General features: G+C 46.2%; 4 protein-coding genes across 13 annotated transcripts in view; 3 read left to right on the top strand and 1 right to left on the bottom strand.

The window, feature by feature from the left end:
* Positions 1-4134, bottom strand: part of LOC130872181 (serine/threonine-protein kinase Chk2) — a 44521-nt gene extending 40387 nt beyond the window's left edge. For all 7 annotated transcript variants that reach the window (XR_009056893.1, XR_009056892.1, XM_057766031.1 and 4 more), the window contains exons 1-2: positions 4104-4134; positions 2694-3013 (exon numbers count right to left, since the gene is read on the bottom strand). Coding sequence is in view for 5 of the 7 variants with exons in the window: in XM_057766031.1 (XP_057622014.1) it covers positions 2694-3006 (313 nt within the window). In the remaining 2 variants the exon portion in view is untranslated. The remainder of the gene's footprint in view (positions 1-2693; positions 3014-4103) is intronic.
* Positions 4135-4371: 237 nt separating this feature from the next.
* Positions 4372-18543, top strand: LOC130871656 (iron-sulfur cluster co-chaperone protein HscB-like). 4 transcript variants are annotated; one of them, XM_057765199.1, is made up of 6 exons: positions 4372-4654; positions 7544-7640; positions 8314-8403; positions 9546-9690; positions 13114-13161; positions 18421-18543. In XM_057765199.1, exons 1-6 carry the CDS (start codon positions 4422-4424, stop codon positions 18477-18479), a joined length of 672 nt encoding a protein of 223 aa, XP_057621182.1. In that variant the 5' UTR covers positions 4372-4421; the 3' UTR covers positions 18480-18543. The 4 variants fall into 4 exon arrangements, with proteins under 4 accessions (XP_057621182.1, XP_057621181.1, XP_057621183.1 ...); XM_057765198.1 differs by lacking the exon at positions 18421-18543 and adding an exon at positions 17827-18353; XM_057765200.1 differs by lacking the exon at positions 18421-18543 and adding an exon at positions 16552-16736.
* Positions 18489-26690, top strand: LOC130871659 (syntaxin-2-like). The gene is made up of 7 exons (XM_057765205.1): positions 18489-18555; positions 22741-22814; positions 23598-23706; positions 24233-24306; positions 24415-24552; positions 26052-26079; positions 26580-26690. The coding sequence occupies exons 3-7, from the start codon at positions 23631-23633 to the stop codon at positions 26582-26584; spliced, it is 321 nt and encodes a 106-aa protein (XP_057621188.1). The 5' UTR covers positions 18489-18555; positions 22741-22814; positions 23598-23630; the 3' UTR covers positions 26585-26690.
* The window catches only part of LOC130871660 (small G protein signaling modulator 1-like), an 89297-nt gene continuing 88414 nt past the window's right edge, over positions 26062-26944 (top strand). The window contains exons 1-2 of the mRNA XM_057765206.1: positions 26062-26079; positions 26580-26686. Of these exons, the coding sequence (XP_057621189.1) occupies positions 26617-26686 (70 nt within the window). The 5' untranslated portion in view covers positions 26062-26079; positions 26580-26616. The remainder of the gene's footprint in view (positions 26080-26579; positions 26687-26944) is intronic.

Here is a 26944-nt window from a genome sequence, read left to right as displayed (position 1 = left end):
GGCCCCTTCTGTGAGCCAAGACAGAACACGTCCAAGGAAGCCAAGCAGTGGTGGTGCACACCTTTAATCCCAGCACTGAGGAGGCAGAGGCAGGAAGATCTCTGTGAGTTCCAGGCAGACAGCCACAGCTACACAGAGAAGAAACCCTGTCTCAAAAAAGCAAGAAAGAAAGAAAAAGAAGGGGAAACAGTGTTGCTTGTTCTCTTACTACTAAGTGCATCTATCACTTCATTTCTGCTGCCAACCTTGGCTGCTTCTTCGACCTCCAGTTCCCTAGGAATCCTCCAAGCTGTCCATACCAAACTAGAACTGCCGAGACATCCAGGCTTGCAAACTGAGCAGCTGCTAAGCTCTCAGTCTCTGCGACATGAAGAGAACTATTTTTGTTGTTGTTGTTGTTTTTCAAGACAGGGTTTCTCTGTGGCTTTGGAGCCTGTCCTGGAACTAGCTCTTGTAGACCAGGCTGGCCTCGAACTCACAGAGATCCGCCTGCCTCTGCCTCCCGAGTGCTGGGATTAAAGGTGTACACCATCACCGCCCAGCATGAAGAGAACTATTAATGGACTATCCAGGCCATATTGTATAAGCCAAATTAATAAATCCCCTTGTAATTTTTTTTTCTGATCGGGATGGGGGTGTGGTTTTCGTTTTTCAAGACAGTATTTTTCTGTGTAGCCCTAGCTATCTTGGTACTCAATCTAGAAAACCAAACTGGCCTCAGACTCAGAGCTCTGCCTGCCAATGCTTCCCGGCACCACCAATGCCTGGCTAATCTAGATCTTTTGAGGTGCTAAGATCTACCTTTACCCAAACCACATCTGCTAACAGCTAAAGGACATGGAAGAAGGAAGCTTGCTCTCTTTCCTGCTTACTCTCACTCTTACTAGCAAGTCCATTCCCTCACTGGCATTGAAGCCTACTTCAACAGGACCCTGGTGTATACTGAAGACCAGCTGAGACATCCAACCTTACAGATTGAACAAATGCTAGATTCCTAGACCTCCCAGGGGCAACCACTGTTGGACTAGCTGGACCACAGCCTGTAAGCCACTCTAATAATAATGACAAGTAATTAAATATAAATAGATTATATATATTCATTCTTTCACCTATGTTCCTCTAGAGAACACTGAATAACACAAACATCTTTCAGAAATAGTTCTGGATCAACTGGATATCCACAAACAAATGTGTAAATTAGAACCAGGTATGGTTGGTATGTGTAATTCCAGCTACTCAGTAGGCTAAAAGAAAATTAATGCAAAGTCAAGGCCATGAGGAACTATACAGTGAATTGCAAGCCTACCTGAGCTGCAGAATTTGTCTCAAAAACTAATGAGTAGCCGAGGGATGGTGGCACACGCCTTTATCCCAGCACTTGGGAGGCAGAGGCAGTGGATCTCTGTAAGTTCAAGGCCAGTCTGGTTTACAAGAGCTAGTTCCAGGACAGGCTCCAAAGCTACACAGAGAAATCCTATCTCAAAAAAAAAAAAAACCCACAATAAAAAACAAATGAGTAGAGCCTAGTGAAGTATGCCTATAATGTCAACACTTGGAAAGTAGAGGCAGGGGACTGGAGAGTTGGTTCAGTAGTTAAGAGCACTGGCTGCTCTTCCAGAGGTCCTGAGTCCAATACCCAGCAACCATATGGTGGCTCACAACCATGTATCATGAGATCTGGTGCCCTCTTCTGGCCTCCATGTCTACCTACAGGCAGAATACTATACTTAATAAATAAATAAATAAATTTTTTTTTTTAAAAAAAAAAAGGAAAGTAGAGGCAGGAAGATCAAGAGTTCAAAGCCAGGCTCAGTGCCATAATGAGTTCAGGTCAACCCAGGCTACATGAGAACTTTTCTCTGAAAAAAAATGAAAAAGAAAAAGGAGGCCAGTCTATGAAACTTAGCAAGATTCTATTTGAAAATAAAAATAAGGTAGCTAGGGATAGGACAAGAGATGTAGCTCAGTGTAGGCTCTCTAGCACTCATAGGGTCTCATGTTGGTAACCACAGCTGCCCTGAGTTCATGAAGGACACACAATTTCCTCATCTGCCATAAGAGGCTAACTGTGCCAAGACTGTAGGAATGGAAAACTGGGGTTCATCTATTAGATGCCAAGGACTGGGAAGTGGGAATAAATATGAATGGAGTTTGGTTTCAGGTAATTTACCACTGAGTTGAGAAGAAACATGAGAAACAGAAAATTAAAATGCAACACAGTATCAGGGATGGAAAGCATTTGTTAGAGTCCAAAGGAGGAGAAACTGAACAGCTTCATAGGGAAGGAATGTTTGGAGCGGGTTCCTAAAATCTCAAGGAGAATTTGCTAAGTGAAGAGGAATCGAAGGGACTGGATGGAAACAGAACATGGTCTTTTAGGCATTAGCTAGGCTTCAGAATAGGGACCATGTGCGCAGTCTGGGAGGCGGGCATGATGTAAAATTGTCCAAAGGGTGTCCTATAAGACAAGCCTTGGCATGAGGACCAGAAGCAATGAAACGAGCCCACGACAGGCAATGGCAGCCCACAAACGCCATCACAGCCTTTTTTTTTTTTTTTTTTTTAATTTTTACTTTTTAAACTTTTTCTCACCTCTAACCAGTCACAGGGCCCTGAGATTTCGGTTGCAACAGCCTAACCATCACCTCTGTTTCTCTGAACAAGACACTCCACTATATACTAAAATGCCTTACCTAGATTGGAGAATCCATCCTGAAGAGACCATAACCGAGCCCATGGGACAGGACCAGGATCCTCAGGTTCTTGGTCCTCAGGAATAGAACAGAGTTCCTGAGTGGACACTGTCTCTAAAGAGCTCAGCGTCCCAGAGCTGGAATGTGAGGACTGGCTGGAAGATGGCACTGTGCTGGTGGAGGAACTGGATGTGCCTGGAGACTGTGAGGAGAGATCGTGCAATGGAGAGAAAGTGCCACCTTGGGACTGGGAACAGGCACCACCACCATGGGCCTTTGAGGAAGCGCTGCTGGGGAACTGCTGATTCTTCATGTCCAACCTCAAAAACAAGAGTCCAACAGTGGGTGAGAGCCGAGAAACAAGGCTTAAAATTCAAGACTGGAGAATGGAAGCTGGAGGGATGACTCAGCAGGAAAACACACAGTATTCTTGTTCCCAGCACAGCTCAAGATTGCCTGGAACTCCAACTCCTGTGGTCTGAAGCCCACTTTTGGCTTCTGCAATCACCTGCACTCACATGTGCACACTCCCCCACACATAACAGAATTAAAATAAAATAAATCTTTACCCAAAGATAAGTGAATATGGACATAACTCAATGGTAGATCATTTGCCTAACGGATGCAAAGTCCTGGATTCCACGCCCAGTTACACCAAACAGACAAAATGAAGAATGGGTATATGAAGGGGCTGGAGAGACATCCCAGCACCCACATCCAGGAACGCACAAACACCTGGAATTCTGGCTCTTGGAATACAATGCCCTCTGCTGGCCTCCGTGCGCACTGCACGGACTTAACAAACACTTGAAAAAATAAAATTTTTTTAAAGGAACAGGCATATTATGACCACCTATCTCAGAAAGGCAGGGGCCGTTCATGAGCGAAAAAAAAAAACCAAATCACAGCAAAATTCCAGGATTATGAATAGTTTATCGGCCACTTACACAGCTTTATGTGTACAAGTGGCCTTTCCTTTATGTACAGAAGCTGAGAATGGCCGGTTGCCTCCTTACCACCCTACCCCACAAACTTGCTTACCCTCTCCAGTGTCTGCAGAGCCTAGCAGCGAAGACTGGAGTCTCAGTAACTATTTGGAAAGAATGAATCAAGGGCCTGGCATGATCACTAACATTTATAACACTCACTACGAAACTACTTCGCTCTGCTACTTAAGAGCACAACTCTGTGCCTTCCCATGTGTCCAGACCTGTTTCAGCTTGTAACATGGAAAAAAGAATTTCTCCTCGAAGAGCAGCTAAAAAAGGAAGAGCTGCCTACGCACAGCGCCTCCTCGCACAGAAAACTAGGCAGATAAAGCGGAAGCTGCGGAGGGTTCCCTTGCATAAGACCCTGAGAACCCGATTGGAATCTTCAAACACTCAAGAAAAATTTCCCGCTAAGACTCACCGCGAAAGAACACCTGGAGCCACAAACACCCCACAGCCGCAACCAGTGGTGTGGCGCTAAACCTTCCATACAAACTCCACCCTCAACCAATCAAAACGTCTTCCTCCTCGGCAGGCCCAATAAGAAGACGCAAATCGGTTGCAACACGTAGCCTCAAGGCTTAGTGGGAATTGTAGTTTAGAATGCAGAACGGAACTCGGTAGCCTAGTTCCTCGAGACTGATCCCGCCTCCTCGGCTCCCTAACCAATCAGCAACGAGTCACTTTTTCTTCCTTCCCCTCGGGTGCGAAGACCCAGGCCAGACGGGCCGCTGTCCCAATGTGGAGCTCTGGCGCTCGGGCTTTGCTTTGCGTGTGGGAGGTGCGACTTGCTGGGTTCCTGGGTAGGAGCTTGCTGAGCACCAGTGCTGCCTCGGGGAAGAGCAAGGCGCGGCAGTGCTGGAACTGCGGCAGCGCAGGGTGTGTGGAGAGTGGGGATGGGTTCTTCTGCGAACACTGCCGCGCGTTGCAGCCTCCTGACCCGACTCGGGACTACTTCAGCCTCATGAATTGGTACGAGCGGCGCGGAGTGCTGGGAGGGCGAGCCGGCCTTGGGAAGTTCGAGTTAGTAAAATTAGGCAGGCGTTACCCTAGTGACCAAGATTTGGGTCAGCGCCGGCGGATTTGTAATTTCTTTTCCAGCCAGCTGGGAGACTGCGGCAAGAGGACCACAGTTCCAGGCCAGTTTAGGCAATTTACCGAGACTGATTCAAAATAAGAAAAAATGGATAAGTATATAGTGTAATGGATTTGCTGCGGGTCCCCAGGACCCCTGGCAGCACTCGGGAAGTGGGGGCCGGTGGATCACGAATTCAGGACTAGCCTCTGCTGCCAAGGTACAGTTTTTAAACACCAGCAACAACAACAACAAAAGGGAACAAGCACAAGTTTACATTATAGGGAGTTTGAGGGGCGGGTGTTATGGTTTAAGTAAAAAGCTGCTGGTTTCCCGACGAGTGCTGTGGCAGAAATACTGCAGGGGCTGTCCCTAGATCACGAGGGGGCTTCTCTCTTAAAGGGACAGGACAGACCATTACAGCAAGACTCCTGGAAAAAAAGGAAGTACAGACAGAGGCTAAACTCTAGGGAGCAGAAAGGAGAGTTTGGGGTTTTTTGTTTAAAAAAAAAAAAAAACCTTGGCTGCCCAGAGGTGGTGCACGCCTTTACGGATCTTTCTGAGTTCAAGGCCAGTCTGGTCTACGGAGCAAGTTCTACAGAGAAAAGCTGTCTCAGGAAGGAAAAAAAAAAAACCTTTAGCCATTAGTTCTGCCTGGCCTGGAGCTCACAACATCCATCTGGTCCACCTGCCGCCTACTCCCCCACTGCTGGGATTACATGCATGCTAGACTGAGGTAGAAAGATTCCCAGTTGGAATCCAACCACAAAATTAGGGAACATCTCATCTCAAATAAGTATTTTAAAGGAGAAAATAAAACTAAAAGAAGCCAGGTGTGTTGGTGCATGCGTGACTGAGCGCAGCACTCTGGGGTACAGGAGATTGCAAATCTGAGGCAACCTGAGCTATACAGCAAATTTGAGAGTCTGGGCCACATGAGACTAAGTCTCAAAAATCAAAAGCAGCCGGGCAGTGGTGTCACACGCCTTTAATCCCAGCACTCGGGAGGCAGAGGCAGGCGGATCTCTGTGAGTTTGAGACTAGCCTGGTCTACAGAGCTAGTTCCAGAACAGGCTCCAAAGCCACAGAGAAACCCTGTCTCGAAAAAACAAAAAAAAAAAAAAAAAAGCAATTAATAAAACAAACTGCTGGTCAGTGGTGGGTGGTGGAACACACCTTTAATCCCAGCAATCAGGAGGGAGAGGTAGGCAGATCTCTGTGAGTTCAAGGCAGTCTGGTCTACAGAGTGAGTTCCCATACAGCCACAGCTATACAAAGAAATTCTGTGTCAAAAATAAGTGTGGTGGCATATGTCTGGAATCCCAGTATTCAGGGATGAAGAAGGGTCGCAACTTGGAACCCTGTCTCAAAAAACCAAAATTTTAATTCAGGCTCAAGATTGAGAGAGAGAGGCCAAGAAATGTTTGTGGTTTTTTCGCCCCCTGCCTTCTGGAGATTGGTACGGAAGTGTAAGCAGAGGTAAAATGTAGAGCAAGGTGTGGTTGTGCACACCTGTGGCCCTGCCCTCTAGCCAAAAGCAAGAGGATCCTACAGTCTGACTCCCCCAATGCCACCACTCCCCAAAAGAGAAACAAGTGAGTGCTTTGGCTCAATGGATGACACTTCCTTTGCAATACCAAGAGGCTGGGTTCGAATCCCGGTGCTATCGTTAAAAAAAAACACCTGCTTCTAGGTATTAATGGGTCAGCGTGATAGTCTACCTATAATTCTAACTGCTCAGAAAGCTAAGGAGGGATCAAAAAAATTTCAGCACTGAACAATTTAGCAACACCCAACTCAACCTTTTTGTTTTTAAGTTAAGCTGGTAAACTGGGTTTATTCTCATAAATCTTATAATCCCTGCATTTTCAGGGAGAAGGTAGGAAGATCCAGAGTTGTAGGTCTCATTCTTGGTTATTATAGCAAGTTTGACGCTAACCTTTTCTCTCTCACACACACTTTTTTTTAATGCCAAGGCTCTAGGCCTGGTGACAGATCTGCAATCCCAGTGATCAGGGAGACTAAAGTAGGCTTATTGAAAGTCAAAGCCTGCCTGGACCATAGAGTGACTTCAAAATCTACTTGGTTACCTTAGTTAAGAGACTTTGTCTCACCAGATGATGGTGGTTCAGGCCTTTAATCCCAGCACTTGGGAGGAGACAGGGGCATGTGGATCGCAGTGAGTTCAAAGCCAGCCTGGTCTACAAAGCAAGTTTCAGGACATCCAGGAATGTTACACAGAGAAACCCTATGGCGGACGGGGGGAGGAGAGACTCTGTCTCAAAATAAAAAGTAAAAAGAGGTCTGGTGGGGGAAAGGAGGGAAGAGAGTGACTTGGTGCTAAAGTCCTTGCCCAGCATGCAGGAGACATTCAGTCTTCAGCACCAAAAAAAAAAAAAGAAAAGAAAAGAAAAAAAGAAATCAAAGAACATACAGGTTGGGCAAGTACTCCAAACTCTGAAACACATTTTCATCAGACACTGAGTGCTTACAATGGTCCACACTAACCTTAGCCCTTAATTTGTCAAGCTTTTAATCTTCCCTTCAGCTCAGGGTCTCTGCACTCATGTCCCTTCTGGTCTTTGATCACTCAGTAGTAACACCATTCACATCTCTCAAACGTCATACATACATTACCTATTCTGATCCTGTTTGATTTTCCTTCACTATGGCTGCATCTTAAAAATAAGCTTTGTTTTATGTTATTACATCTTCCCCACAAGCAGATCCAGACCGTAGTAAATAACTAAATACTGTTGCATGCGTAACATCTGGTTTCCTTCCAGTCACCGATCCTTCAAGGTTGACATCGTGAAACTTAAGCACAGGTACCATCAACTACAATGTCTCATCCATCCAGATTTCTTCAGCCAAAAGTCTCAGGTATTCACTGACCCCCCCCCAATAGTACCCATATATGTGTGCAACTGGGTGGGTGGCTGTGTTGATCTGGGAAACTGTTGGCAGCCAACCCCCAGAGATGTCATTTCTTCACAGCTTTTATCTGACTTCTCTGATAACTGGAAACCCATATTTGAAAATACAGACTATACTGGGGACTGGAGAGATGGCTCAGCAGTTTAGAGCACTGACCCGCGTTCAATTCCCAGCACCCACATGGCAGTTCACAGCTGTCTGTAACTCCAGTTCCAGAGATCTGGCATTCCTACACATACATGCAGGCAAAACCCCAATGTACATAAAATAGTAATAATAATAATAAAGTCAGAAAGGGGGGCTGCAGAGATGGCTTAGTGGTTACGGGCATTGGGTGCTGTTCCAGAGGACCCAACTTTGATTCCCAGCACCTACATGATGCTCACAACCATTTGTGGCTCCAGTTCCAGGAGATATATCCAATATCCTTCTCTGACGTTTAAGGACACATGTACACACAAATAAGTAAATAAATTTAAAAAAAAATACAGACTAGTCATCTAACACCAGTTCTAATTCTAGCCATACTCCTTAAATCACTGTCTTATTATAAGAGTTTGGGAATCAAAAAAAACTGGCCCTTGTGGTAATAAAATTCTTTTTTTATCTCTATGAACAGACTGAAAAACACCTCTCAGAGAAGCATTCGGCCCTACTGAATGATGCCTATAAGACTCTTCAGGCTCCCCTGAACAGGGGACTATACCTTGTAAGGTATTTCCCAACCCATCTGTATGTGACTCCCTCTGTATGAGACCTGGCCTAGTCCAGGAAGCTAATGATGTTATCCTCAAAAAATACTACAGAAGAAAAAAGAAAGAAAAAGATTCTATACAAGTATAGTTTTCATAATATTCTTTGCAAATCCATTTTCCTTGTTTTTGTTTCTTTTGTAATTCTCTTGCTTCACGTCACATCCAGCTCCTTTTTTTCTTCAGTTCTGGGCATTGAACCTAATGCCTCATGCTAAGTAAATAAGTTCCTTGCCACTGAGCCATGGCCCCTGTCTGATAATCACTGGGTTGTTCTTTGGTTTTGGGTTCTAAGTTTTATTTGGGGGATGGGTGCTAGGTTTAGTATCCACTGAACCGTATCCCCAGGTGCCTTTTGACTTCTTCTTTTTTCTTTTTCTTTTTTTGTTTTTGTTTTTGTTTTTGTTTTGTTCTGTTTTGTTTTGGGTTTGGTTTGGTTTTGGTTTTTCGAGACAGGGTTTCTCTGTAGCTTTGGTGCCTCTTCCTGGAACTAGCTCTTGTAGACCAGACTGGCCTCAAACTCACAGAGATCCGCCTGCCTCTGCCTCCCAAGTGCTGGAATTAAAGGTGTGCATCTCCACCGCCCGGCCACCTTTTTACTTTTTAAAACAGGGTCTCACTTAGCTGCCCAGGCTGGACTTGACCTGTGATCTCCCTGCCTCAGCCTCCTGAGTACCTGGGGACGCAGATGAACCACCAGACTGGATCCTTTTGTATATCTTAACTTTCCCTGGTTTTATTGTTTTAACTATTTTCTATAAATTTGATGATAGTAAGAGTACTTGGGGAGTTTTTTGCAAGAACATCTAGGCAATTTTAGTATTGAGTAGAATGTTTATAAACATTTTAAGACCTGGGTAGAGGTATGAATATTCAGGGCCCAGCTGCCGATGGCTCAGGATAAGTGAGCTCCTTTACCAGCACTCTTGGCTCAGGTCTCCAGGCTGGACATGTGACTTACTTGGCATGCATTGTGCTCTAAGCTCCCTCTCCAACCAATATTCACATTTTCCCATATGACCATCAGATATTCTGAAGGGGTGAGCAGAACTTACATGACCCTGATCTGTTTCATTTTCCATATTCTCCTCCCCGATAGCTAAAGCTCCAAGGAATAGAAATCCCTGAAGGGACAGACTATGGAACAGACAGTCAGTTCCTTGTGGAAATAATGGAAATCAATGAGAAACTCGCACACGCTCAAACTGAGGCTGCCATTGAAGAAATAAAATCCACTGTCAGAGGTAATAGACGAGATTCTCACACATGCTTTTTTGCCCTTGGGAGGACATGACAGGAGAAATGAGTCGAAAAACATTTGTTGGCCCTCATCATCATTCAAGGAGTTCTTTGTTTCCTGGCCATCTCTAGTAGCTGGCAGAAATGCCTTCGATCACATGGAGAGCTACAGCCGGGCAAGCCCTGAGACCCTGACATTTGGTCTCACCTGCTTTACTTTTCATTTTATTCCACTGAGTAGCAGTCAAGGTTCGCCAGTGGAGTATAGGTCTGTTTATTTTACAGAATTGACCCAGGTGTGTGCGGAGGCTGACACAGAAACTGCAAGCGAGATCTGGAGTGGGAAGGTGTTTTTGTACATGTATGCTTGCCACACAACCCTAAGGACTCAAATTCAGTCCACATGGCTCCCATAAGTAGTCTCTGGCTTCACACAGGTGCTGTGGCACTCGCTCTTTCTCGCACGCTCTGTCGCTCGCTGCTAAGTAAATGTCATTTTTTTTTTTTGGTTTTTCGAGACAGGGTTTCTCTGTGGTTTTGGAGCCTGTCCTGGAACTAGCTCTTGTAGACCAGGCTGGTCTCGAACTCACAGAGATCCGCCTGCCTCTGCCTCCCAAGTGCTGGGGTTAAAGGCATGCGTCACCACTACCCAGCTTACGGTTGGTTGGCCTTTAATCCCAGCACTCGGGAGGCAGAGGCAGGCGGATCTCTGGGAGTTCAAGGCCAGCCTGGTCTACAAGAGCTAGTTCCGGGACGGGCACCAAAGCTACGGAGAAACCCTGTCTCAAAAAGAAGAAAGAGGTAGCCGGGCAGTGGTGGCGCACGCCTTTAATCCCAGCACTCGGGAGGCAGAGGCAGGCGGATCTCTGTGAGTTCGAGACCAGCCTGGTCTACAAGAGCTAGTTCCAGGACAGGCTCCAAAGCCACAGAGAAACCCTGTCTCGAAAACCCAAAAAGAAAAAAGAAAACATGTCTCAACTTCATCTACCAATCTCTTTTTACTACCTGCAACCTATTCCTCTCACTCCATACATACCACAGAAGCTTCAGATGCTTGTACCTGGAAGCCCATCTAAAATATATCTGCCCTGTCACTATGGGGTGGTCTTAAATCTAATCACTGTTCAGAGTCTTGTCTAAAACCTTTTAAATGGATTTTTTCTGCTCTTAGGTTTAAAACCAAACATTTCAACCTAGCTACCCGGGCTCTGCATATTCTACCCTCTGCTTTTCATTTTATGTCCCAATGTAGCCACATTTGGCGGTTTCCATTTCCTCATCAGTCACAGGCACCCTTCTACCCCAGGCCTTTGTGAGCACTACTGATGTGACCTGAAACTCTCATATTTTCATCCCATCCCATCCTCTCCCCAGATCTGAGAGCAGTCATCACTCTCATGAAGCTTCCTTTGGCCACAGTGGTCATTGTACTGCTGTAAATGTTACTGTGTAACTTGTGTCTCCTCTTCTTGGCTTCCCTCTCAGAAAAGCACCTGAAGCATCACAGGGACTCAGCTAATGCTGTTAAATACGTCACAACAGTGGATACAAGTGCTGAGCATCAAGGCAGAAGTCAGCTACCCTCCTCCAGAAGCTTCAGGCATCTGGGTATCACATAAAGCTCCAGAGTGAGGATCAGGCCCAACACTGCTGTTGATTTTCTGTGTGTTCTTAAACAGTGGCTTCTGAGGATGTCTGAGCCTCAGTTCTTCATCTATAACTGGAGAGAGTTAGGTCAGTACCCCAAGGGTTAATTAAGTTAGTGAGACACAGGCAGAGCATGTGAAACACTTCTAGCAGCTTTGTCTGGATGACTTACTGTCCTTTTTTAGATCAGTTCCTAAATTTTTCCCCTGGGATTCAGTCCCCAGCTCTTGCACTCACTGGCCATGTGCCTAAGGGAGAATTCCATACCTGCCATTGCCTACCTTGGAGATACAATGTATTTGAAATGTTTTAAAAGATTCTAAATAAATATAGTTACATCCAGAAGGCATCCTTGTAAAAATTCCTCATTTTCTAATGAGCAACAATAGGAAATGAGGTTGCTGTGCCTGCTCTTTGCATTGGTAGTCTTCTAAGATAGAATGTAATGGAAATAGTATCATTTTCCTGGGTGGCTATATAATTTGCAGGTGATTGCCTAAAACACGTGGTAATGAATAGCAATAAATGTCATGATGGTAGTGTGTTAAAGTATGGAAGACTGAGGTAGAGATAGTCAAAGCCTATCCCTGATTCCTGTGTTACTTATTTTTCCATCACTGTGAGACAGTCCCTGAAATGAAAAGAAAAGCTTTCTTCTGACTCAGTTTCAGAGGTTTAGTCCATGGTAGGTTGGCCCAGTTGCTCCTGGGACTGTGGCAAGAATGCAGAGTGGAGGAGGCAATGAACACGGCACTAGCCAAAGTGAAACTAACAGAGCCTGGGCCCCAGGATCCCTTTCCAGGACTTGTCTATAGTGTCCTAACCTCCTTCCACTGGGCCCTGCCTCCTGAAGTCTTCTCTTCCCTTTATTAGCAAAACTAATCACGAGCCAAGTTTTTAACACCCAGACCATTTGACGGACATCCAAAGTATGATGATTTCGCCCGTCATTCTTTTTTTTTCTTATGTGATTCCATAGCCACTTCAGAAGCCTTGGCATTTGCCTCCAGACCTTCCGTGGCTGAAAAATAGAATGTTCATAGTGCCTGTCAGCACTGCATTTAACAAGAACGCAAGGCAGGTATGCTAGCAAATACTTACAATCTCAGCAGTCAAGAGGAAGATGCGGAAGAACAGGGAGTTAAGGCTAGCCTGGCCAACACAGTGAAGCCCTGTGTCAAAAGAATGCCAGGACAGGCTGGAGACATCACTCAGAACTTAAGAGCAGAGCTGACTGTTCTTCCAGAGGTCCTGAGTTCAATTCCCGGCAACCACGTGGTGGCTCACAGCCATCTGTAATGAGCTCTGGTACCCTCTTCTGGCTTACAGTCATACTTGGAGGCAGAATGTTGTATACATAATAAATAAATCTTTTCTTTAAAAAAATGCAAGTACAGAATGCAGCTCAGTAGTAGAGACTTTGCATAGCATATATAAGGCCTTAGTACAGTCCTCAGCACCACAAGAACACAAAGGCTGTAGAGCCTCGAACCCCAGTCCTTACGTGTAGAGCAGCATGGTCACAAAGTGTTGCCTTCATGTTGTAAGTCTACTTTTTTCCTTCCTTTTTTTTAGGGGGTGGGACTTTTCAAGACAGGGTTTCTATGTGTGGCTCTGACTGTCCGGGAACTTGCTTTGTAGACCAGACTGGCCTCAAACTCACAGAGATTCACCTGCCTCTGCCTCTTGAGTGCTGGGATTACAGGCGTTCCCCACCACCACCCGGCTTTACTGTAAGTTTATTTAAATGCAAAAATTAAAAGAATTATTTTCTCTTTCAGCTAAACAGAAAGAATTTACTGACAATGTAAACAGAGCTTTTGAACAAGGTATTTCATTGCTTTTTAAAATTTCCCATTACATTTATGTAATGTGTGTGTGTGTGCGCGCGCGCGCGAGAGTGTGTCAGTGTCATGCATGAAAAGATTAGAGGGCACCTTTCAAGAGCCACTTCCTTTCTACCATGTGGTCTCTGGGAATGAGACTCAAGCTGTCGGGTTCATCAACAAGAGCCTTTACCCACTGGGCCTTTTAAGCTTGACTTATTAATTTTTATTTTTTTTTCTTCACTTAATTTTTTTTCTTATTTGGCTGGAGAAATGACTCAGAGGTTAAGAGCATAAACTGTAATTCCAGAGGTCCTGAGTTCAATTCCCAGCACCCTCAAGGTGGCTCACAATCATCTGTAATGAGATCTAATGCCCTCTTCTGGCCTACAGGGAAACATGCAGATAGAGCATTGTATACATAATAAATAAATAATTTTTTTTAAAAAAATATTATTTATGTGTACAAGTGTTTTGCCTGTATATGTGTATGTGTGCCACGTGTGTGCCTGGTGCTTTGGGTTCCCGGATACTAGGAATTGAACCTAGGTCCTCTGCAAGAGTAACAAAGTGCTCTTAACCACTGACCCATCTCTCTAACCCTTTCACTTTATTAAATGTAAAACAATGTTTATAAAATATAAACATTGAGGCTTTCTCTCAGAGTAAGAGAATCCCCTTCCTTCAATACATGTTAAGTAACTTCAGATTTCTAATAAATTCATATCTTTTACAAAATAGAAAACTTGGGTAGCAATGAGGAAGAGAGTGATTTGGAAGCAAAAAAAGATTACAGAGAAAAGGGAAATCCAAAACTTTGGGCCAGCATGCACATAGGGGTTTAGGGTTATTTTGCCTTTGTTTTATTTTTATCTTATGTGTATTGGTGTTTTGCCTGCATGTATGTCTGTGTGAGGGTGTCATTTAAGACAGTCATTAGCTGCCACATTGGTGCTGGGAATTAAACCCAGATCAGTGAGTGCTCTTAACTGCTGAGCCACCTCACCAGCCCTGTTTGTTTGTTTGTTTGTTTGTTTTTGAGACAATATCTCTCTCGATAACCCTGGCTGACTTGGAACTCTATTTAGACCAAGCTGGCCTCAACTCATACTGCCTGCCTCTTCCTCCTGAGTGCTGGGATTAAAGGCATATACGCCCATATTTGGCTTGATGGGGCCCTAACAATGGTCTGGTATGAGAGATCATCTACAGCTTGCTTCCGTGTAACTTAATATCCTCTAAGCCAGTGGTTCTCACCCTTCCTAGTGCCACAGCCCTTTAATACAGTTCCTCGTGTGGTTGTTACTCTGTCCGTAAGTTTTTCTTTTCTTTTCTTTCTTTCTTTTTTTTTTTTTATTCTTTTGTTGTTGTTGTTTTGGTTGCTGGTTTTTCTTTTTCTTTTTTTCAATTTTATTTATTATATATAGTGTTTTGCATGCATGAATGTTTGCAGGCCAGAAGAGGGCACCAGATCTCATTACAGAAGATTGTGAGCTACCATGTGGTTGCTGGGAATTGAATTCAGGTCCTCTGGAAGAGCAGCCAGTGCACTTAAGGGCTGAGCCCCAGTTGCTGGGTTTTCTAGACAGGGTTTCTCTGTGTAACTTTGGCTGTCCTGAAATTTGCTTTGTAGACCAGACTGGCCTCAAACTCTCAGAGATCTACCTGCCTCTGCCTCTCTAGTGCTGGGATTTTAAGTATGCGCCACTGCCACCTGACCATTATTTTCATTGCTACTTCATATGTGTAAGTTTGCTATGTTAATGAATCATAATGTAAATAACTGATACTTCTGTCAATCTTAGATGACCCCTGTGAAAGGGTCATTAGGCTCTCAAAGGGGTCACGACCCACAGGCTGAGAACCACTATTCTAAGCAAACTTACTGTAGATCCTTTGAGTTCTGTGACTGGAATTTCATTTAACTCACTCCCATTAGATGCCGCTGCTACAGGATTGGTAATTTTTGGAAGGGTTCTGCGTCTTCATTTTTCAGGTTTATGGCACTGTGATGGGATTTATGTATATTATTTTTGCTGCTTGGTTCTTTAAAATTTGCTATTTTCATTCAGTTGCTATATTTTTAACATACAAGATTGGTACAGTTGTGTAGTTCATAAAATAACACCTCGGTCCAGGAGCTCTGAGCGCTTGGGTAGGCTATGCATTATCCCCTGGGTAGCATGTTAACTGCTGACTATTGCCACCCAGTTTTTAGACTCTCCAGTTAACAGGGGCCCTTGAGACATCAACAACTGTTGGAAGACAACCAAGGACAGTATGGCGTGCACATGGACTCATTTAATGAGATTGGGAGTGGGAGGGCAGTGTTGTGGGAAGGAAAATAAGTTGACTTTGAAAAGAACAAATGAGATGGATAAGGTGGTGAGAGGGAGAAGCTGACTTGATGTTAGGGCTCCCAGATCTAGAGTGTCAGATCTGAGAAGTAAAAAGGAGAGAAGAAATGTAGGAAGGGGAGAGTATGAGGCATGGCTGAGCAATATAGTTAAAAATAGTAAACTCGGGGACTGGAGAGATGGCTCAGAGGTTAAGAGCACTGCCTGCTCTTCCAAAGTCCTGAGTTCAATTCCCAGCAACCATACGGTGGCTCTCAACCATCTGTAATGGGGTCTGGTGCCCTCTTCTGGAATGCAGGCATGCACACAGATGGAAGATTGTATACATAATAAATATTTAAAAAATAGTAAACTTGGGTAGGGGGAATGTAAAATAAACACTTTAGATAATGAGCAGTACACAAACAAAAGCAACGCTATGAATCTATGTATGTGAGCTTACAAGTTATATAATAGGAAATAACAGACCATTTACAGTTTGACTTGGCTGGCATAGTTGTGCTGAGTTGAAAGGGGGAAGTTCTCAAATCCCTATGGCCCTAGAAGGCTTCTGTTGCCATGTGCAGGAGGGACCAATGGGAGCCATTGACCTCTGCAGCTTCAGTCTTCTGGTTAAGGAATGGGAGGCTCTAAGTCCTTTCTTGGTAGTTATCTTGGACCCCTGGACCCCCTGTAGGTGGCGTGTATTCAGGGGGCAGCTTTCTCCTTGCAGGTTGATTGGCAGGCCCGCTGGTGTAAAGAGGGCTTCCAGCTGAGCCCTGCTTCCCTGCAGGGATCTCCCTGGCTTAACAAGCTCCTCAGCAGACCTTGTCTCTTCCTTCCCTGAGAGAGCACACTGAGCACTCGCTCTTTTCTTTTGTCGGATTTTGGTGGTAAGACTTCCAGCCTAGCGGCTTACCCAGAAATCCTTGAAAAATTTTTTTATAGCACCGGGTTCAATTCGCCATGCCACGGATGTGTCGGAATGGGGTTTTTCTCTCAAGTCTGAATATGCCGTGGCAAGCATGTGTCCTCTTTTGTTGATCCATTTATCCAGAGGTAGACACATTAGTTGCACTTGGCTTTTGACTGGTGCAGACAATGGAGGCATAAACACTCGTACGTGTGGCTGAGACCTGGATCCATCTCCAGTTTTTGAGGTGCAGACTGTGAGGTCACACCGTAGCGTTGTAGTTTCTGGAGGACCCACCACGCTGTGCCGCACAGCAGCTCCACCACTGGACTCCCATCAGTGCTACGGGAGGGTCCGTGTCTTCGCCAGTATCTGTCTTCTGGTTTGAGGAGCTGCCGGGAAGTTCTTGACCATATTCATCCTGATGGTGTAAGATTCACATATTTTTTACTTTTTATATTGGCAGGGATGGGGTGGGTGGTAGGTGCCGTGTGAAGGTCAGAGACAAGTTGATGGAATTCTCCTTCCACCCAGTGGGTCTAGGGACTGAACCCTGGTTGTCAGGCTGATGGCAGGCACCTTACCTGCTGACCCACCCTGTAGTGTAATCTGTGTTTGCCCTGTGGCCTGTAGTGATCTTCCCAAATCTTTTTTGGCCATTTGTCTATTCATCTGAAGAAATGCCTATTTTAAACGTCTTTTGTTTGGCTGTTTCTTTGCATACTGTGGTTATTAGCCTCTGGTGGAAAGACCATTTATAACTATATATCCCTCCCTTGGGTCCATCATTACACTTCTGGTTGTGCACTGTGAGGCTTGCAAGTTCTGTTTGATGTGGGCTAATTCGTGTCCTAGACCATCAATGAAGAAATGTAACCCCATGTTGTCAGGACCAGCCAGGGTGTTGCTTTGTTTTGGAGCCAGGAGTACGCTGCTTTCCTCAGGCTGGTCTCAAGCAGTCCTCCTGCGACATCAGCCTCCTACATAGCTGGGATTACAGGCGGGAGGCGCAGTCCCAGCCAACTTTGAACTTGGTTTGAGTATTTGCAGGCAGGGTGGTGTTAGAAGTCCTGAGGATGGAGCAGTGTGGCTGCTGAGGGAGCTGCATTTGCGGGACTCCACCTTAACCCTGTATTTGTGCAGATGTATGAACACAGCTGCAGGAGTTTCTGCCACCCTGAAGCAGAGGTCTGCAGGCGTGAACACTTTATCTTTGCCTTGTTGGGTCAAGCTTTACAGTAATGACACATTCCTGTATAAGAAGGAAAACCACAGGGTTTTTTGACATGAGCTGGTCTGACCTTCTTTGCTCTTTTGGATCCTTGGCTCCCATATTTGTCAAGGAATAGCAGTAGCTGGGGTCACTAGCCGTCACAAGCTGCTGTCTTTACACCCTCATCCATTTTGATTTTGATATAGGATCTTGTCAAGTTGCCAAGGCTGGCCTTGAACTCCTTCAGTCTCCCAGGCTGGCTCGGTGGAATGCAGACACCAGGCAAGTGCTTCACCACTGAGCTGTACTCCAGCCCTAGAGGACGTTGGGCTTGAGAATTAAGGAGTGGCTCCAAGTAGAGTTGAATCTTTAGAATCTATACCTCAATCCTAAACAAGAGCTGCACTTGACAGGCCAGAAGAAGACTTGTAGAGAACTGGAGTTCCCACTTCCCAGGATGCTGAGCAGGAGGGTTGTGAGTTCAAGGCTGGCCTGGGCAACTGAGTGAGATCTTATTTCAAAGTAAGCCAGAAGAGAGCTGGGAATGTGGCTCAGCTCAGCAGCAGGACACTTACCTGGCTCTTGTAAGGCCCTGGATTCCTACCTCATGCATGACTGGGCTTCTTGTCATGATCTGGACTCTGTAGGGAATGTTTACCCAACATTCCTTCAAGCCCTGCCACTTCCAGCCAGAATCAACTGGTCACATCTGTCCTCTTAAGTAGGGTGTCCTTGTGGGAGAAATAGGTTCTAGAAAATGAAGTGGCTTCCTTGACCCTTTCTCCACCCTTTGTTTACAGGGAGAGCTGAATGGGCAGAAAGGCCTTGTGCCCTCCAACTTCTTGGAAGAAGTGCCTGATGATGTGAAGGTCCACCTTTCTGATGCTCCATCCCACTACTCCCAGGACCCACCCATGCGCTCCAAGGCCAAAAGGGTAAGCCAGCCCCCTTAGCCTGCCTGCCTGCCTCTTCCCCTCTCTGCGGTCTGGCGCAATCTTTGCATTGCTGCTTTCATGACTTGGTTCCCACCAGCATCTGCCCTGATTTTGTTCCCCTCTCCTTCTTTGGCCATTGTGCCCGCAAATGCTTAGCTCCAACTTGTATGTTGGTGTCCCACAGAAGGACCCTTTGGTTTCAGTCAGTCAGAGGCTTTCCTTGGCCTCTACAATAGGTGCACAGTTCAGCTGACAGAGAGTGAGGTTTGGGGACCCAAATGCCACTGGCCACCCCCTTAGGGCTTAGATGGCAGGGCTTCTGCAGCGTAGCACGCCTGCCTGAGACTGCATTCTCTTGAGTGTCTCATCTTCACATTTTGCCATCACTGCGAGTTCTTATCTGTTGTGTTTTATGTATATGTTTTTATCTCTTCGCTTATCTGCTTGGACATAGAAGAAAAGTGTTCATTTCACACCCTAATCAGGCATGTAGCCTTTACGTAAGTGAGCAACCGAAGACACCTTAGAGAGATACCGACTTAAGCTACCCTAAGCGGACAGCGTGGTAGTCTTAAGACTTCAATGTGGGCTTAAAGAAAGAGAGAGAGGAAAGAAATATGTCTCAAAAAAACCCATTGGACCTAAAGTATTATAGGCTATCTCACCTGGTCTCAGTTGCCCAGCAACTGAATTCATAGTGAAACGAATCATCTTGAACAATCATTTTTAAATATGTCCATTGAGAATACGGGAAAGGCCAACCTTGGGAACATATTTCTTAAAGCCGTTTGTTTACACAGAGTGCGCCAGCGTGTACTCAAAAGGAAAGCTGCCCGTTGCATTGTTAGCCACCCTCGGGAAAAGCACAACCCGATCCACGTGTTTATTGTGAGCAAGCTTGACTCACACTAACAGCCAAAACTTTAATCCCAGGTCAAGCCCTGAAGGGCAGCCTTGGCTCTGGGCGTGCCAAAGCTGGCCGGAACACCCAGCTGCAGCACCTTGGCCTTAGGAGCAGGTGTTCCCTCTCCTCAAAGCACAATTGTTCAGAGCTCATGGAGGTGAGAGAGAGGTGCTGGCCTACCAATGCAATACTGTCTCCCGACGTAGCAGTTCCTGAGACTGCACTAGCTGGTCCCGTGGTATCTTCAGGTGTGCTTTGGGGTGCGCCCTAGGTGTTATCCATTAGAGTTAGACCTTGATTTTCAATCCAAGCAAGCTTGGGGCCCCCTTGCCTTGCTTGGTGTATGCGCCCACTGAGTGGCCAGCTCTCACTTGCCTAGTTCTGCCCTGGGGAGTTTAGAGAACCAGAGGCCTGGCAATTACTGGCCATGCTCAGGTGTGTGCCTAGCTGCAGAATGAAGTTAAATTGGCACTCTATGTCCCTTAATCAAATTCCATCCCTTCAAAACACTGTTGGTTAGCTTTTTTCCCCACCTAATAGTCTTTCAAAGCCCACCACGTGCTGGGGAAAACATACCTCTCTTTGGAAACCGTGAGAAGAAGGGCCTCTGAGCTTCCTTAGATTGCAATTAAGGTTCATTTCAGTTTTTTTTCTTTCAAACAGTGTGCCATTCCCAAACTTTCTGTAGGATTCTAACTGACCCAAGGGCTCACTCCACCATGGCAGGGTCTCATCTACCCACCTAGTTCACGATCCATCCAAATTCCCATTGAGAGCTTTTGCTTTACAATGATTGATGGGTACTCAGCCACCTTGCCTATCCATCTGATTGACAATAACTTCCCCTGATTTTAGTCTGAATTTTCAGAGTAAATTATGACCTGGCTTTCTTTGCCAAAGCGATGGCCACCCTGTCTCCCAAGACACAGACAGCGAAAGCCCATCGAGGCCAGCCTCTCTCTCAGAGGGGGCTTGGGAGTGGGCATGTACTTCTCATGGCATACTTTATTTTTTTTAATTGCTTGCTTAATTTATTTTTTTTCAGATCCTTTTATTGTTTATTTATTTATTAAAGATTTCTGCCTTCTCCCCGCCACCACCTCCCATTTCCCTCCCCCTCCCCCATCAAGTCCCCCTCCCTCATCATCCCTAAGAGTAATCCGGGTTCCCTGCCCTGTGGGAAGTCCAAGGACCACCCACCTCCATCCAGGTCTAGTAAGGTGAACATCCAAACTGCCTAAGCTCCCACAAAGCCAGTACGTGCAGTAGGATCAAAAACCAATTGCCATTGTTCTTGAGTTCTCAGTAGTCCTCATTGTCCATTATGTTCAGCAAGTCCGGTTTTATCCCATGTTTCTTCTTTCAATTTTTAAAGTATGCCAAATCATGAGCAGGAGACAGCACGAGCAAGGAACTTAGGACCGCGAGGGGTGCACCCACACACTGAGACAATGGGGATGTTCTATCAGGAACTCACCAAGGCCAGCTGGCCTGGGTCTGAAAAAGCATGGGATAAAACCGGACTTGCTGAACATGTCATACTTTAAAAATTGAAAGAAGAAACGAACCACCACCCTTTCCCCTGGCTGGCGGGAGATGGGGCAGTACGCGTTATCGAGTGAATTGTTGTTGGCACTGACACACCCAATAAAACTGTCGCAATGTACCTACTAGGTTCCTCCCGAGGGTTCAGGGACAGCAAGGAGAGCTCCATCCCCCACAGCCCATCTCCATTCGGGGTCACCTACATCATCTATGGGTTCTGGTGGTCCTAGGAGAGGCAGGGAAATGTCCTCTAAAAAGAAAAAAGGGCTGCTCTCCAGAGGCAAGAAACTGCTGAAAAGGCTGGGTGCGGTGAAGTGACCCGTGAGCCTCCGGACAATTCCAAATCCATGTCACTTGCTTTAATTCCAAACTAGGGCTTTCATGACTCCCAAAACCCAACCTTGACCCCCCCCACCCCCACAGCAGTAGAGAGATGCACACTTACACTACCATCCACGTAATACCATTGGAGAGATCAGGGAGGGGCTGCATTGTGGTCCCCTCCTTCTCCACTCCCAAGGTTCTATCCCAGGTCTGGGGTGGGAGGTGGGAGGGACACTGGCTGAGCAGCAGGGGAGGGAGGGCTCTCTGCAGCGCCCCCTACCTGCAGTTCCAGCCGGCACACACTTGACATCAGCCCAGCTGAGACCATGGGGCTCTGCGTTCAGCATGACACCTGGCCTGGGTGAGGGCTGTGGCTTTCTGCACAGTACTTAAATAGAAGTTGCCTTCCTTGATCTGTGAGGAAGACGTGTTTAACTCACAGAGACACATCAAAAGGAGCAAATCTCATCTCTGCATGTCACACCCTCTTCTCAGGGACAGCAACTTCATGGTGGCAGACGTGTTGCCCAGGTCCTAGTGTGCTCCCCACTGATCTCAAGGCGGACCCTGAGAGTGTGCACCTTAAAAACAATGTTGTTCCCAAGAATACAACCACTCAGTATCTAATTCAGACTCATTACAGTGACTGGGTGTTTAAATACACCTGGCACACCCCAAATACACACCAACTACTTACAAACACCGATGCACACACATGCAAACAGCCAGAGCAACAGAGACAAATGTGGACATACAAACGCATACATACGAACACAAACATACAAATGCATAAACACAAACACACAAGGCCCCTGCACAATCACACACCTGTATGCATATTTGTGTGTGTGTTTGGTTTTTTATGCATTTTTCTATATACATGTATTTATGATTTGGGTGTGTATGCATACATTATATGTATGCAAGTATGTGCATACTGGTATGTTGGTATTTGTATATATGTGTTTACATGGGTGTTAATGTGTGTACACACAAGTTTGTGCATGTCTGTCTACATGTCTGTCATTGAATACCTATGTGTACAGTGTTATAAACATTTCTTTTGGTAACTAGAACAGTGATTCTCAACCTGTGGGTCTTGACCTCTTTGGGGGTCAAATAACCCTTTCATAGGGGTCACATATTAGACAGCCTGCATATCAGGTATTTACATTACAATTCACAACAGTAGCAAAATTGCAGTTATAAAGTAATAACAAAAATGATGTTATGGTTAGGAGTCAGTACAACATGAGGAACTGTATTAAAGGGTCTCAGCATTAGGAAGGTTGAGAGCCACTGCTTTAGAGGATGATTTTAAGATATCACCTGTTCTTTAGTTTTATGGGGAAAATTGAGGCCATCCTGAGACTGCTGTCATACTTGGGTGACTCTGCCCTGCTTCCTTCTAGCTATCGAGCAGAGTTGTGATCAGGACGAGAGTGGGAACCGAACGTCAGTGGACCTGCGGATACGAAGGACCCAGGTCAGCCTTCCAGCCTCAGTTAGATTGAGGCGATGTGGAAGAACAGCATCTCCCTTTGTCCAAATCCAAAGCAATTCCATTTGTTTATTGTGCTGGGAATTGAATCTGGTGCCCTGCATGTGCTCAGCAAGAGCTCTGTCATTGAGCCACATCTGAGCCTAGCTGTTGCATCTTTTTGTCATGTCTGCCCTCCCTCACTGTCTGTCTGCACATGGGTTGCATCTCTTCACTGTGAAATGACACCTCAGAAACCCACACAGTCTGTGCTGCAGGGCAGGGGACCAGCTGAATCATCTGGATGTTAGTGGTTTGGTCTTAATTGTTTGGGGGTTTATGGTTGAGACCTGGGAAGTTCAGTGCTGTGTGAACAAGCCTGCCAGCTCAAGGCAGTCCATGTGCCTGCCAGCTGGATTCAGCTTCCCATAATGCTCACCTCCAGAAGTCAGCTGACTGCTGTAGGCCCCAGATTATTTGTTGGTGGCATTTTGTTTTGTTTTTTTGAGACATAGTCTCACTATGTAGTCCTAGTTGGCCTGGAGCTCACTGTGTAGACCAGGCTGACCTTAAACGCAGAGATCTGCCTGCCTCTCCCTCCTGAGTGCTGGGATTATAGGTGTGTGTTACTACGGCCTGGTGACCTCAGGTCATACAGCTTCCATTGCTGCTTTTGCTCTTATTTCTACTGAAAAAGAGTAACGGTCTGAGCTTTCCAGTCATAGGTTTTACCTCTTACAAAGGAAGGAATGACTCTCATACACTAACACCGTGTTTTCCATGTTCTAGCACTCGGTGCTATCACGGAAATTTGTGGACGTCATGACAGAATACAACGAAGCGCAGATCCTGTTTCGGGAGCGAAGCAAAGGCCGCATCCAGCGCCAGCTAGAGATCAGTGAGTAGGGAGAGTGTGGCAGACACTCTTCAAGGATCCTTCACACCTTCAGCTGCACCATAAACCGGAAACCCTTTTCTAATGCCTGGGCCTAGTGTCAGCCAGATGTGTTCAGAGTTGGGGGTGGGGAGCCGGTGCTGAGTTGCTCATAGCTGCTGGCGCTTGTACATCAGTCACATATGCAAAGCTTGAGGCGCTTCTGTATACTGCAGCCCCTCCTGCCTGGCTGGGAGATGACCTCCATGTGTTTGTCACATGCCACCTTCAGGCTAGCTGCTTCTGTCCTGAAGCCTGTGGTGAACCTGTAGGAGAGGCACGGCTACTCCTCTGTAATACCAGGGTGGGTTTGTGACACATTGCGGTCACATTTCCGCCACATTAGCCTGCCCAGGAAGGGATCTTAGAAAGGGCAGGGAAACTCTGTGGACGAGGCTAATGGCTCAGTCAGAGCTTAGTGATCCCTTAGTTGACGATCCCTGGCTGCGTCCCACGCTGCATCCTCAGTGCAGTTCCCATTGCCCCTCAGCTGGGAGGACCACCACAGACGATGAGCTGGAGGAGATGCTGGAGAGCGGGAAGCCGTCCATCTTCATCTCGGATGTGAGTGCCACAGCCGTACATCAACACACTTAATGTAGACGGGCACTTTTGCCTTTAACTTATCAGCCAGCCTGGAGTTAGTAATACTTTTTCTTCTGCCTTCCGAAGATTATATCGGATTCACAAATTACTAGGCAAGCTCTCAACGAGATCGAGTCACGTCACAAAGACATCATGAAGCTGGAGAGCAGCATCCGAGAGCTACACGAGATGTTCATGAATATGGCCATGTTTGTGGAGACCCAGGTAATGAGGCATCTTCCCCATGCTCTGGCCAGGGAAGCCAGGGCTAGGTATCCAGTCTCGAGTCAGGTGCTGTTTGTGGTGAATGCTTAACTGAAACCTAAGTGGACACTTCCTCCGTAGGCCACTAGTCAGTTACAGGAGCCATGCTCGCTGGCCAGCTGCTTAGGTAGAGAGCCACAGGCAGCACCAGGTGCTGGAGAATAATGAAACCTTCAAATGTCTGTGGTGGGTTTAAGGATATACAGAAACCTTACTACAGCCACGGATATGAATACATGTAAATAAATGTGAACACACATCATGTGACCTCAGTTACATATAACAGTGCTCACAGAGGAAGGAGGTGGCCAAGCCAACCACCCTGAAATTGGCAGGACTGTGGGGACATTGGTCTTCCCCTCTTGGGGCTGTTGACTCCAAGAATGACTGATCACCAGGCTGTGGTGACACACACCTTTAATCCCAGCACTTGGGAGGCAGAGGCAGGCACATGTCTGTGAGTTCGAGGCCAGCCTAGTCTACATAGCGAGTTCCAGGACAGGCTCCAAAGCTACAGAGAAACCCTGTCTCGAAAAACCGAAACAAGGATCAGGATAGTGCTTAAAGACTAACCTTGAGGGTAAAATCACTGAGACTGACCAGAGCCCACCTCACTCTATGGTGTTCTTGCCTGCTGTGCAGCTCAGGCAGGGATGACCAGAGTGTGTGCAAGTATAACATCAAGTTGTGTGTGCATGGGCGATGTGTCCATACTGACTCAGTTGCAGTGGGAACCTACAGAGACGGAACCAGTCTTCCAGGGTTTTCAGATCCCTCAGGAGCATCTGGGACAGGCTAGGGTGCAGCTGGCCTCCAGCGAGACAAGCTTTTGTTCGTCACCACCTTTCTGAGGCAGCTGTCAGAGTCCCTTGGCTGATAGCTAGTGACGTTCTCTGATGCCTAGATATGTCAAGGGTTTAGGATTCATCCCCACATGCCTTGAATGGTGTTTATTTTGATAAACTTTATCGTAAAAACCTGTGAAAAAGCTCACGTACCAGATACCTGTGGAGGATGCCAACAGTTATGGAGAGGCAAGGGTAGGCACTGGTGGGTTGGAGTGGGTATCTGTGGGCAGGGATTAGCACTGATGGACACGTATGGTTTTCTTTGACCTGGGATGGACCAGTTGCCACTTGGTCTAAGAACTGTGGAGTGGGGCATCTGGTGACTTTCGGACTCAGAGGGAAGTAGTTGTGTGATGGTAGATCGATTTTGAAATCCCAAAGCTTTGTACGGCTCAGGCTTTAGTTATAATCACTTCATACCTAATGTGTGGTGGGAAGCTTCATTAGGACAAGCCACCAGAGGTGGCCTCACTTCCCGTTACCTTTTAGACATCTGCCGTTGTGTTAGGTTGGTAACACAGAAACCCAGAATCAGGACTTGCTAGTGCATTTGCTTGTGAATGATAGTCACCTATCCATCCTTCTCCAATGCTTTGCTATTGGCTGCTGCAGACTCGGTCTCCTCCCGGACAGGACCCAGGTAATGCACCTCCCCACACGTGCTGTGGACTCTCCTCCCATTGTCATCTTTGACCATCAATTCATTGTCACCTGGAGGCTGTACTTAGTTCGCTGATATTGTAAAGATAAGCAGTAGTGGGTTTCTGCCTGTTAGAAAAGACATCATCCTTTGCGTGTGGGATGTTTTACTGAGGGTAAAACATGAGACTAACCTGAGCTTGCAGCCCTCCCTTCACTGTGCGTCTGTGAAGACATGTCAGGTCATCGCTCATCTGTGGATAGTCTTCACCTGTCATCTGTGAAGACATGTCAGGTCATCATTCACCTGTCCTTGCTGCCACCGCCCCTTTCAGCTGCTCCTGAAACAGGAATTGGGTTGCGTTTGCTGGCGTGTCTGCACCACTTTGTAACCGTGAGGGATCCTGTCTCCATCCCTCTCGTGCTGGGCTTACCTGAGAGCTGTCTCGGGAGACATGAGAGAGCGACTTGACGTTTGCTGAGCTTGAAACTTGTTTTCAGGGTGAAATGGTCAACAACATCGAGAGAAATGTGATGAATGCTGCCGACTACGTCGAACACGCCAAGGAAGAAACCAAGAAAGCCATCAAATATCAGAGCAAAGCCAGGCGGGTGAGTTGTGCTCTGAGGACCGAGCCCTCCTTTGGTTTCTCTTCTCTTGGTCTCTAGCCATGGAAGAAGTGAAATGCCTTAAATACATGTCTTTTTTAAAAATCAAAATAATTCTTTTCACTAAAAATTCCCAAGTTGATATATTTAGTGTTGTAATTTAAACCCTTTAGCACCTCAAGTCAGGACTGACTTGCCTCCTTTGAATTCTGTTCCCTTTTGCCATCATCTGGGCGGGGGATGACAAGGTGGTGGGA

This window comes from Chionomys nivalis, chromosome 3 (genome assembly GCF_950005125.1).
Source record: "Chionomys nivalis chromosome 3, mChiNiv1.1, whole genome shotgun sequence".
Classification (NCBI taxonomy): Eukaryota; Metazoa; Chordata; class Mammalia; order Rodentia; family Cricetidae; genus Chionomys; species Chionomys nivalis.
Note: the sequence above shows the minus strand (reverse complement) of the source record. Positions and strands in the feature narration are given on the sequence as shown.